The sequence below is a fragment of the Dermacentor variabilis genome, chromosome 3, assembly GCF_050947875.1.
Source record: "Dermacentor variabilis isolate Ectoservices chromosome 3, ASM5094787v1, whole genome shotgun sequence".
Classification (NCBI taxonomy): Eukaryota; Metazoa; Arthropoda; class Arachnida; order Ixodida; family Ixodidae; genus Dermacentor; species Dermacentor variabilis.
This window is the reverse complement of record NC_134570.1, coordinates 77,893,298-77,905,967: the sequence shown is the minus strand read 5'-3', so window position 1 is coordinate 77,905,967 and position 12,670 is coordinate 77,893,298. Positions and strand designations below refer to the sequence as shown.

Sequence of the window (12,670 nt, the reverse complement as noted above, 5' to 3'; positions counted from 1 at the left end):
AGCTCTGCCTGCTTAATGACAGCTTGCGAATGTTGGCGATCGCCGGCCTCTATATCATTTAACTGCGTCTTCGAGGCTCCACCATAGTAAATGTACAGGGCTACGCGTTGTAAATCCGGCTGTTAAAGCCCAGTTGTTAAACGGGGTCCAAATTAAATTGGGTGCTTTTCTAGTGCCACTGCGTCTTGCGTGTATTTGCGCGCCAAACGGGCTGCTCTTTTCTTGATTTATTCACAACATTCATTTCAATTTCCCATACGTGGTGCCTATACACGATGTTTCAGCGAACACTTTTAAAATTCTTAATGGTTGCCTCTGGCAGATAGCACAATTACAGTTTATGAGGTGGTCTACTCGAAGAGACGGACATTACCTGCACAAGGAATTGATATGCATAAATTGCTAATTGACAGAAATTGACTAATTAAGTTTTAATCAATTGGCTTATGGTGCATATTGCAATTTACAAGTTCTAGCCGTGGAGTTCACAAGGCGGATACACTTAAAACGAGTTCACAGAATGACACCGGCTTCGAGATAACAATTCCGGAACTTTGCGGAGAAATGCATTGGCGTTCCAGTTAGTTCTGTGCTTGAATTTATTAAACGACTTTTGTTAAGAAAATAACTGGAACGCTAATGCATTTTTCCTCGAAGTTCGGGAATTAATGTCTCGAAACTGGCATTATCCTGAGGATTCGTTCCAAGTGTGTCGGCCTTGCGAACTCCACGGCTGGAATTTGTAAGTTGCAATATGGACCATAAGTTAATTAGTAAAAACTTAATCAGTCAATTTTTCTTAATTACTCGATTAAGGATTTCATTTTTTTGTGCGAGTAATGTCCGCCTCTTCGAGTAGACCATCTGCTTGACAAATGACCGCCAGGTCGAGTCACCTTTGTTTGTGGTTACAATGGTGCTATTTGCCACAGGCAGCCTTTCACAATTTTTTAAAGTGCGGAATGTCTCTGCTTCGGTACTTATCACCGAGAGTTCTTCTAATGGTCAAGACGTTTCTGAGATCTTCTCGGCCTTATGTCTAGACACGAGTCCCTCAGTACACTATGGTGGCATTCTTCGAAAATACGCAGCTGCACTGCTTTTGCATCATTTCAAGACGCAGCGTCCACGGCTTCTGGCAGCGTTTCACACATAACTCGTATCTATGAGTTTGCGCTGCAAGCTCTTGATGGACACCGAATTTATTCGTGCCCGTATCATCGCTGCTTATAAATAAGTTCGGGCGCAAGTTGCAGCGACAAGCGACTGTCGTCTTTTCTTCTTCTATGTGCGTCTCTTTTTGCGCTAATCCCCCTCCATCACCCATGTAATGGAGTTCGTCACTCCACTACATGCGGTATCAGTAAGGTGACCGGTGGCAGCGACGCTTGCACGAATTTCTGGGCTATCCGCAACGTGTGTCCATCTGCTTGACAAATGACCGCCAGGTCGAGTCACCTTTGTTTGTGGTTACCGGGTCGGTGGCGTGCTTATGGTCGATCTTCTCTCTTGCGCTAGCGCTACACGTGTAAACTAACGGGCCTTTTTTTTTCTTTTTTTGCGACGCTCGCAGGTCTGCAGTGTCTCAGGCGGTGGCGCGAACGGGCGGCATCCCGGCGGCCGGTTCCGATGACTGGAGCGGCGGTCGTGGCGGCGCGCCTCCATGCCCTGGCGGCGTGAGGCGGCCATGCAGCAGATCGGTCAGCTGCCGCCCATGACCCAGGAGCAAGACGTTCGCACGGCGCAGACGCCCCCCGGTGCGAACGGCCCCAACGGCTCGGCCAGGCAGGATGGCTGGGCCCCGCCGCCACTGCTGCAGCGAAAGTCGTCGAGTGATCGACCACCACTCTCCAGTGAGCTGCTGGAGACCCTCCGGCGAGAGTGTCTCGAGCGCAGTGTGTGCACCCGGGTTGCGCGTCTGCCAAGCGTGATTGAAAAGGCGCCGCAGCCCATCAAACTGGAGCCTCCTTTCTTCAAGACGGAGGAACCGCCGACGGTCCCTGTTTCTATACCCAAGGCGGCTGTCTTGTCCAGAACCGAGAAGACGCACCTCAAGTCTGCTTCCCGGACACTGCAGCAGAGTATTCACCAACAGAACCACCATCAGCACCACAACCAGCTCGCCAGGACTGCTTCGGGCAGCGTGAAACACGGGAGTGTTCGCGGCCACGAGAGCTCCGAATCGGAGCTTCGCGGGTCGAGGTCATCGCCGTCGTCGGTGGAGCGTTCTCAGCATCGCTCCGACGCGGAGCTTTCTTCGCCGCCTCCATTACGAAGCGCTGTGCAGTCCCCGCAGCAGCAGCACCAGAATCACCAGCAGCCACAGCGACGTCGGACTGAAGAGGAACGCCTTCAGAGCGAGGGCGAAATGGTGTGTAAGAAAGAGGACAGTGAAGTGCGCGCCAACGTCGCCAAGTGCAACTACGTACTCAGTGACAACTACGAAAACTTGTCCGGTGACGAGAGCCCCGCGTCGCGCTCTCTTGAGGCGTCGAACGTCGACGATAAGGCCATCGAACTTTTCCTACCTCTCGTAGATGCCATGGAAGGGCAGGGGCAGAACGACAGCTCGGCCGCTACTACGGCTGTTTCGTCGGAAGAGTTCGCCGAAAACGCCGGTGCCGTCGACGACTACGACGACTTGCCCGAGGAAGGCAGCCTAGTCATTGATGACGAAGGCATCGATGGTGAACCGAGCGCAGTTAGCGGTGCTACCGTCGCGAACGCTGCAGGTTCTAACAAGGGGTTGTCTGGAACAAGGTTAAATTGGCCACATCCGTCACCTACAGCCGTGTCGCCGGATTCGCCACAGGAATCATCGGCTGGTTCTCCCGCGCCGAGAGCTGACCATACCTCTACGTCCAGGAGCAAGTCCGCCGAAGACGTCGCTGACACTGGCTCCAGGTGGCAACTACTCAAAGACCTCAAGAACAAAAAGTCCAAGTTGGTGAGCGGAGGATGGCTGTGTATTGTGCACACGGTATCGTGCTTAATTAGTGTGAAGGTGCAGTTTTTATGTAACATGTTTAGACCACTGAGCATGTGACCGGGGTTGTTTATCCAAGCATTCGGTATGGCGTTGGTGTGTTAGGGCTGACACGTTAGTTTAGTCTAGAGATTGGGGTGGGCAATCGCTCCGCCTGAGTGGCTGCCACTTGTTAAGGCTGCTGTTTCTGGGTTGGCCTTCCAATCCGCTTAAAGACAATTGAAACTGTTCTCTGCCTTCAGGGCTTCTGAGCCATTCACCGCTTTGTGTAGGACACTCGAGGGAACGGGCATAGTGTTTTAAAGTGTTAGCTTGGGGGTGTCAAGGTGGGAGTGGTAGAATATATATATATATATATATATATATATATATATATATATATATATATATATATATATATATATATATATAAAGGTATAGCTCCTAATCAGCACCTTGCAAATAGGTGAACTCGGTTTACATCATGGATCAAGAATCTCAAAGATGTGTGACGTAAAGCGAGGCATTTCTCGCGCATTTACCGCTAATTCTCCATTCAATTTTCTAATATGCTAAAGAAAGAGCACAAATCCTTTTTTTATGCGAAAGCTTTATATGGCCGATGAGGCAGAAAAGCCGTCGTTGTCCGCAACAAGTGTTGACAAAGGTCATCATAATCAGTGATGTCATCAGCGTCTTGTATGACATCAGTAGTAATACAGAATCAGAGCTAGTTATATTAAGGAAACATAAGGTGGACTAAAGTGAATTACGGAGAAATAAGGTGGATCAAAGCGTATTAAGGTTCGTACAAATTAGAGCAACGTAGATTAAGGAGGTTTAAGGTTGGTGCAAACTATAGCAATGTTGATTACGGCGGAATAAAATTAATTGAGGAGGAATAAGGTTAGTATAAATTAGATCAAGGTGGATTGAGGTAGTGTTGTGAAGGATACGTGACAATGCTGGACGTTACGTATCATGGACGTAACCAATTAAGTAGAGAAGTTATGCTTTCGCATTGAAATAACGTAAGGGTACTTAGGTGACCGTCAGTTTTGTCTGCAGCAATCTTCATTTGTTGTGGCTGCTTTAGAGTTCAGGAAAAATAAAGTGGCTGCTCAGATGGACGAGCATCATGTACTCTTTCGCTGTATAGAAGTGTAATTTGCTTCCTGCTTTCAAGAAGTTATGACATAACGACACGCTTCAAGCCCTAGCACAAATGCTGACAAGTGTCAGAGTGCTATAAATGTATTTGCTATAGTACTTCTTGCAGCCAACCAGTTTCCGTTTCGTCACTCACAAGGGGTATGGGTCATGATGCGATGGCTGCGGCCCCCACGCGCGAACGCAGTCAGAAGAAACTATAGCGCAGCGGTCTTGTGTATTCATGAAGAACGTTGTGGTGATATGAACGCCTTGTTGCGACATGATGTCAGGAAACATTGATGTGTGTATTGACGTCACTATATTATCAGTGACCCTAGACCCGTAGTTTCGGTCGCAACTGTAAGATCAAATTGAAAGTCCCGTATGTGCTTCTCGACCTTCACGCTTGTGAAGTGTCATCCTTTTAAGGGCGAGTTTCGCGTGTCATGAGAGTTCCTGCAAGTTGGAACATGTGTGTCAGTACTCCTTGAATGAAAGTAGAGAGATCTATCGAATGCGGTTGCGCATTTGCTTACGGAGCCTTCTATAGCGTCTTTAGGTATCATAGACCCGGATGACATTACGCTACTTACGGGCAGCGCACTCAGTAGTGTTCTTCCTTGTTGCTTCCCAATATTTTGTGATTTGGGCGACTTAGTGGCGGCATCCCGCTAGGAGGCATATGCACACCCGCAGAGCTGAAAGGTATCATACATAAGTTTAGGGCACAATCTTGTTCTTCCTCTGGGCTTGCCGTCTGCGTGGTCAGCACCAACTCATATTTGCAGAACCGGGCAAGATATTGTCTAGCCACCGCAGCAGGGAATACGCGGCGACTTATGATGCATGACTACTCAATGCATGACCGCTCTGACACGCTCCCTTTAAATGGCGGTGGGCTTCCTTGCCTCGGAGCTCTGTTTTCCCATTTATGAAATACTGTCTTCAGCTCCTGTCTTGTCCTATACATAGAGAGTGATGTTCATAGCGCCTTCCGCGTGATGTTCATAGCACTCATCGCTGCCACACGTTTGTTTTTCGTCGCTTTTTTCAACACGTTCTATTTCGATACGCCTATGTTATAATAGCGCGTTTAAAAAGTAATTGATGGGGTTTTAGGTCCGAACCCCGCAGGGTACCTTGAGCGTATGCGTCGTAGTGCCCCACGAGCTGCTGCATGGCAAAGCTAACAGCAAATGCTCGATACCTCGTCTTTTTTTTATTTTTGCAGACTGTAGCGGCTCACTGCGAGCGAGCGCAGCTTTGATTTGAGCGTGTAACTGTGTTTTCTCCTTGCATCCGTTAAATTACACTGCTGCCTCCGTCGTCTTCATGCAACCGCTGTCATCGCCTTTCTGTCGTTCTTTTCGCTTCATGCAGTAGAGGAGCTTGCAAATGATTGCAAAAGTTTTGTGCTAAACCGAAGGCGTTTGCGGCAGCATGTGCTGTCCTATTAAATAAGTTTAAAGCTGGCGGAATCGCGGAAACGTTTTTTAAATCGTGATTTTGTTAATGCGCCTATAGTCGATTAACTTCTGTGGAAAATACTAGGCTTATGAGCAGCGACAAAATTTATGTGCACATTTACCTTAGCCCAGAGAATACGGACCATGTATGCGTTAATTTATTAACTACTTGTATTTAGAAGAAGATAGAAGAACGATGCAATCGGTGCACGTATATCATCTTTCTTTCTTTATTGTCCCCCGCGCCACATCCGTCCCCTTCTTCCATATACGATATTTCCTCGGCTGATGAAAAAAAAAACTATCTCTTGAGTAGCGCGTAGTCCCTCAGTTTTAAGGGCGCTTTCTTAACTCAAACGATTCTCCGTGGTGATGGGCTGGTCTATTCTCCCCGTGGTAAGACGGCTCTTTACTTAATTTACTGTTGTGCGCTTGTGTTGTTATCGCTTGCCGTGACGTAGATGGACAGTCAACAGGCTGCTCAGCCGAAGGCAACGCGCTAACTTGGAGAGGCGAGTCGGCTAATAGTAGAGCCCACTCTAAGAAACCAGGACGAATCGTTGGGAATTTCTTAACAGCTTCTGGATATATTGCTTGAAGCCTGGAAGCGTTCCATACTCGACCGTCTTCCAAAAGAAAGGACGCTGGTCCTCGTTGCCCGATAATCCTCTTGGAGTCTGAGAACTGGGAAGAAGTCTTGCCGCGAGCTTCAGGCATTCTTGCGCGGACGTAGTCGCCGACGGCAAATTGTCTCGCTAGAACTCCGTGACGTCCACCTGTGTAAAGCTTTGAAGAAGCTTGTTTTTGACACTGACGCAGCATTTTTATTGCCTATGCTGGATTTTCATGAAAAGAGTTGTCCGGCAGGCCAACAATGTTTAATCGCGTTCCTGGCAGTCGCGCATGCAACAAGACGGCGGGTTGAACTCCCGTTGTGGCCTGAGTTGTGCAGTGGTAGACACCCTAGTAATCTGACAGCGACGCAGATATCACGCCGCTTATATACTGCCATCTGCACAACAGTCTTCAGAACTCTGTTGTACCTTTTGACAAGACCGTTTGCTTGAGGGTTGCAGACAGTCGAGAAACAAAGGTGTATACCACGTTCCTGAAGGAAATCTTCAAATTCAGCCGAGCCGAAATGCGGTCCATGTTCGGAAGCTATCTCATTGGGGCAAATGCTTCAAGCAAATGCTTGAACCAGAAAATTCTTCACCGTCGCTATAGAAACTTCACTTGAAAAATTACCTTCCGGCCATTTGTTGTGATAATAAGTGTCACTGCACAGCGACAATTGATGTGAGCTTGTTCAAAACGACTGATAATACCTATACCAACCTTCTACGAAGGTTTGTCAGGGAAAGCTACTGGCTGATAGGTGCTGCAACTGGTCCTGCTGACTTATCACAGGACTGACAAACAACACAGGCTTTAACTAGTTTTTCAACGTGTTAAACCTTTCGAGGCCACCAGTACAATTTTCACAGTCGACTTATCGTACGACTGATTCCCGGATGGGATTCGCGTGCAACTTCCATCAAACAACGAGTAAGGTAACTTGGAACCACTTTCTTGTCACAATGGTGAAGTAAGTGGTGTACCATTGACAGTTCTGCACGTAGATGAAAATATGACAGCTTCTCTTCTAGATATTTTTATGAGGCCAGGATGACGAAGTAAAGTCCATAACTTTTGCAATGTTACTTTCAGTTGCACTCGCTGCTTGGAGTTCTGTGATCGTTACCATCAGAGGAAGAAGGCAAACTCATCTTCTACAGCAAATTCACAAGCTTCTTCTTGTAAAGGTAGTCGAGATAACGCATGAGCCACCTCATTGTCACTTCTCTTGCGGTAGTGTATGGTGTAATGGTAACATAGTAGGCGCGGACCAACGTGAAATACGCATTGGCCGATGCCCACTACCTTTCCTTGACAAGTTGACGAGAGCACTATGGTCAGTTCGCAAGTCAAAGGGATGATTCCAAAGATAGACGTGCCAATGTTCACAGGCCCAAACGCGCGCTAAGGCTTCACGTTCGCCTGCAGAATGTCTTCGTTCTTGTGGGCTCAATTTGCGGGAGGCAAAGGCAACTGTCTGTAGATTTCCCTTATTGTTGCAGCACCGTGCCTAGTCCGTACCTAGAGGCATCGGTCGTGACAATGACAGGAAGGTTCGGGTCAAATAAGTGTAGAGCGTTGCAAGTTGTCAGTAGAAATTTTAAATGGACGGAACTCTGTCCAGCTACTGGCGTCCAAGCAAATGGAAGCAATGCCCTTAAAGATTCCACAACATCCGAAAAACTCGGAACATACTTGGAGTAAAATCCCGCCAGGCCTAGGAGAGAACGAAGTTAATCTACATTTAAAGGCGCAGGAGCTTTTTTTATCGCTTGAATAGATTATGCTAGTGGAAAAGCTTCTTTATCGTTCAAAACATGCCCGAGAAACGTGAGTTCTGTGACGTCAAAAGCGCACGTCTGGTTGAGTTTGAGGCCTACTTTAGAAATTCATTGCAAGAAGGCCTGTTCGTACTGATTTGCGATATTGAGAGCTTGTGAGAGGGGCAGTGAGGAGCCTTCAAAAAGTAGCCGCGCACGTAAATGATGATTATACGTTTTCGAAACAAGCTGATCACGTAGCAGCTCACCAGTAAGGCCTCCAATATTACAGTCAACAATGAGAGGTTGTAAATCAGCCATGTATTCTTCCGCTGTCTCAGCTGCATGGTGAGCTCGGCGACCGAACCGCTGTCGAGCCAAGATGACGTTGACTGAAAGCTTGAAATGATCGGAAAGCAAGGAGACGGCGCAATTATACGCATTCTTCGTCAGCACGGTGTCACCTGCACTCAAAGGGTCGGCAGCAGAGCCGACAAGTCGAGTGTGGAGGAATCCCGCTGCCCCTTCATGCCATGACAGGTGATCAGAATCTCTTTGCGGCGTTCGGCTGGAAACTCGGAAGATGCGGAAGCAACCATATACGTCTCCAAGGCTTGCTTCCACTGGTCCCATGGGACAGCCGGATGACCAGGTGAAGTCAGGGAAGGCGGTGGCGGTTGTGATCCCGGAACACTCATTGTGGTGACCTAGCAGGGGAGATCACCAGGAAACTTTTCCTTGAATGGGTTGAATCCTCGTCGCCAATATGTTGTATTTAGAAGAAGATAGAAGAACGATGCAATTGATGCATGCACATTATCTTTCTTTTTCTATATTGTTCCCCACGCGACTTCCTACTTCTTTCATATACGACACTATACTTGAAATGTTTGTCAAATCATGCTCTACATAATTTGCAGGCATGCAGTGCCTAATATATATCGCCGGGATCACGCGCAATTCCAAACAGGTGTCCTTTTTCTTTTTGCCACTATTAAAACTAAGCTTTGCAGCACTTCGTAAGAATAAACAAACCAAATTTAGGAAGGGAAGGTGGCGTATTCTTTATTTTTTATGATCCATGCGAGGTCAACTAGTGCATCATGCAAGCTAATTATGGAAACAGGTTGTAGAGTAAGTAAAGTCCGTATACTATTCTTCCTCATATTATACAAAAGCAAGAATGCGCGTCAGAAGTTTAGCTCCTCTTTCTTGCGATGTTTGGCGTCGGTTTGTGCGCAGGATGAGGATGACTTGGGGTTGCCCAGATAGCTGCTGCGGCAGCATGGAGCGAAACAATGTTCCTAAAAAATCCTGCGTCGGCAGCACCTAGGGAAGCTACCAAGATTCTCAAGAGTCGCGAACTTTACAGCCTGAAAGCCCGAGCGAGCGTGTGCCAGTACCTAGAAAAAAAAAGAAAAAGAATACGATTGTTTAATCTTCCATAGGAATCGGTAGAATACGGAAGTGAAATGTGTGTTCACGGAAGCTGAAATGGCTTTGTGAACTTACGGTCCGCTGCCGAGAAAAGGCACACGATTTGGGGGTCGGCGACCGTGTTACAGGTTTGCTCGGCGAGGGGCGTCCTGTTGGCGAGCGGCGTCCTGCCGCCGATTCGCTTTGGCGAAGGTAAAAGTATTTTGGTCCGCCTACATAGGCTCTTGGGCAGCCAGTTGTGTTGTGAAGCATTGAGCTTCAGGAATGCGAGTGGCAGAGTTTGAAGCGTGCACCGCGAGTGCGCAAGAACTTCGTTTCGCGCTTGCGTGTCCCTCGCCGGACCAAAACGAGATTGCCCCGTCAGCGTCGTTGCCTTTGTGGGTCGCCTAGAGTAGCCGTTTTCTTAGTTGGTGCCATCGCAAGCGAAGCAGTAGGCGGCGTGTAAAGCACTGCTGATGCATGTAGAAGCTGCGCTCTGTAGGCGACGAGGCATCGCAGGCTAATCGGACGCGAAAGTCAAACCTTGTGCGGAAGCTGCGTCGTCCCCTCAGCAGAGGGCCTCCACCGCCCACACCAGGCTACGCCCTGTTGGAGCCTCCGCCGCGCTTAGACTACCGAAGCGCTCATTGTAGGCAGTCGCATGCGGTTGGGTGTCTACCAACCGGGAAAACTGGGAATTTTCAGGGATGTAGAGTAGTCTGGAAAAACTCAGGGAATTTGTGCTTCTATCAGGGAAACTTAGCTGTAATTTTATTGAAAGGGTCGAAAGTCGAGGTGTTGCTGGCTCGAGTAACAGACAGGAATCGTAATGAATTGTCTTTGACGCCCTGTCGTCGGCTGGAGGAGTTGCCAGTGTACAGTCAACGAACGACTTTCCGTATTCCCGATAACTTGGACTGCTTCGCGGCACCACCACGGGCCCCATAGAGTCAATGTATCAGAACGTCTGAAATTTCAGACGTAAGAACTCTTCGCCGTCCGATTTTCCGGAGGTTTTGCCGTGACCGCAGGTCCGAAACGGCATTAATCAAAGCCACCACCACTGCCATTTTGATTACCTTGCCGCCTCGAACCTGCCCTCTCGCACGCAGATCCGCTGGCGGCCGTAGCCACCACGGCGGTAACGGTAGGCCTAGTTGCTTCGAAGTTCGCTATGAAACTTCTTGCCGTTGGATTCCGTGTTTTTTATTGAAATACTTCGCTGCTGTCAGCAATATCACGGACTCCGCCTTTGTGGTCCTCGCGATTGGCTGAGAAGCTCGGAAAGCACGGTTGAGAAGCTCGGAAAGTTATCTTCGCCTACGTACACTACTGTTACTTGGTGAAGCATACACAAAAGTATTGCAGTGAAGTATAACAAGCGTGGTAAGGGGCTATTGCCATGGTACACAGTGTGTTTTCCTTAATTACACAGGCGAGAACCCGGCATTTCCTGTCACAGTACGAGCACCGATATGCCTAATACGTGTACCGGCAGGCCTTCAGAGTGCTTTCGAATATGCCTGTGGTGGTTTGAGCCCTTAAGGGCAGTAAATAACATGCATTTATTTTTTCAAACTGGCCAATCTTTCTGATGTTTTCGCCGCCCCTAAGGAGTTTGAAAAATCGGACGTGGACTGTGCAACTGACCAAGAAGATGGTTCAAATTGTCCGTGGGGCGAACGGGTGGTGGAAAGAGGAGGAGAACAGAAAGGACTTACGAATTGAGGAATGAACGGGAAAGGAAGCGTGCTACCGCCGTTTTGAAGGAGCTTGAGCTCAAAAAACAAAGTGTTGGCTGATGCCGAGATGCAGGTGTCCCTCATCCAAACCAAATAACTGTTTAAAGCGGTGAAACACAACACTGAGGCGTCGTGCGCGGGCTGAGAGTATGTCAGGACAGTTGAAGTTGACTTACGAGCTGTTGAGAGATAATCTCAATTGTGACAACGTTTTGGCCTCATACCACTGAGCTAGCTATTAGTTGATAGAAATAGCTGATATTCGAAAATATTTGCTTGTGTATGCATCTCTTTTTTATTCGTATTTGAGAATGTTCGACTCGATTTGCAATTTTTTTCGAAGACATTTTATTTGTTGTGAATTTTCCTAACCCCTCCCTTCTCTTTTCTTTTTGAATAACATAAACACTACTCCTTAGTATTCAAATTGGACTAAGTCGTTGTTAAAAAAAAACATTTTTTTTTCGTGTGCGTACTAGAGAGCAACAGCATCGGGCGATATGGTTTCAGCCCGCCTTGATATAAAACAGAGTTCTGCATCACTCAGGGAATTTTGCAAGGGCACTCAGGGAAAACCGGGAAAACTCAGGGAAACTGGAAATGTTAACTTGGTAGACACCCTGACTCGTTACTGTCATGATGCAGTATTTCTCTTCACCGCTCCGAGATGGCGGCGCAATCCTTGTCAAGAGAGAGAGATGATATTTTACGCGTTTACGTGTTTAATAATATTTACGCGTTTACGTGTTACGATCTGCTGCTGCCGTCACATCCGTTATATAAAGTTGATGGTGGACCTCGGCATTAAAAAAAAAAAAAACTTTCGTGTTTAAAGGCGCAGCAGTGCCACTGGACGGCGGCTGCCGGATTTTGCCTCCGCCACAGCACTGGCGCACCCTCCGCTCGCGCCGCTAGTGTAGTGTTTCAATTCACTGTAGTTGGATGTCACGAGATCAAGCGCGCTCAAAGGAGGGGGGGAGGGGACGAGAAGATGAAGGCGCGTCTCCTCCTCTACGGCGGCCGTGGCGGCGCTGGCTGTCGGCACGGCCGAGCGCGCACGTTGTTCGCGCGTTCTATCTAGGAGGTAATTTAATCAGCCGAGTTTGCAAGGGTGTGGGCGAGCCTAGATGGCGCGGTACCTACATGTGCTATGTCTTCCAGTGGGCCTAGAATTGGAGGCCGCGTAATCTCACGTTTCGGAGACGCGTTGAAGCGACAGGCAGTGCGACGCGTTCGTTCCCCTCTACCTGTAGTCTTCTTCACGCGAACGTTGGGGCGGCTGGTCTTCGCCGGGAATTTAGCGAGACCTGATCATGTCTTCCGGCGCGCGTGGGACGCCGTGCTTGTTGACTTAATTAGTAACGGAATGTTTACTGCAATTTGTACGGCCGATCGAACTGAAATCTGACTTCATGAGTTGTCTGCTACTATGCTACCAATATCGACACTTTTTCTTCGAATACTTCGCTTAATGCCTGCAGTAGTTACTTGAATGACGTCTCTACAGAGAAGTTGTCAGTCCAGGTGGACATCATTTACAATAAAAACTAA

At 48.1% G+C, this 12,670-nt stretch overlaps 1 protein-coding gene across 4 annotated transcripts in view; it reads left to right on the top strand.

Annotated features, from left to right (window-relative positions):
* The window catches only part of LOC142575918 (uncharacterized), a 235,836-nt gene that overhangs the window by 163,503 nt on the left and 59,663 nt on the right, over positions 1 to 12,670 (top strand). For all 4 annotated transcript variants that reach the window (XM_075685722.1, XM_075685719.1, XM_075685721.1 and 1 more), the window contains exon 2: positions 1,574 to 2,947. In XM_075685722.1, the coding sequence (XP_075541837.1) occupies positions 1,664 to 2,947 (1,284 nt within the window). In that variant the 5' untranslated portion in view covers positions 1,574 to 1,663. The remainder of the gene's footprint in view (positions 1 to 1,573; positions 2,948 to 12,670) is intronic.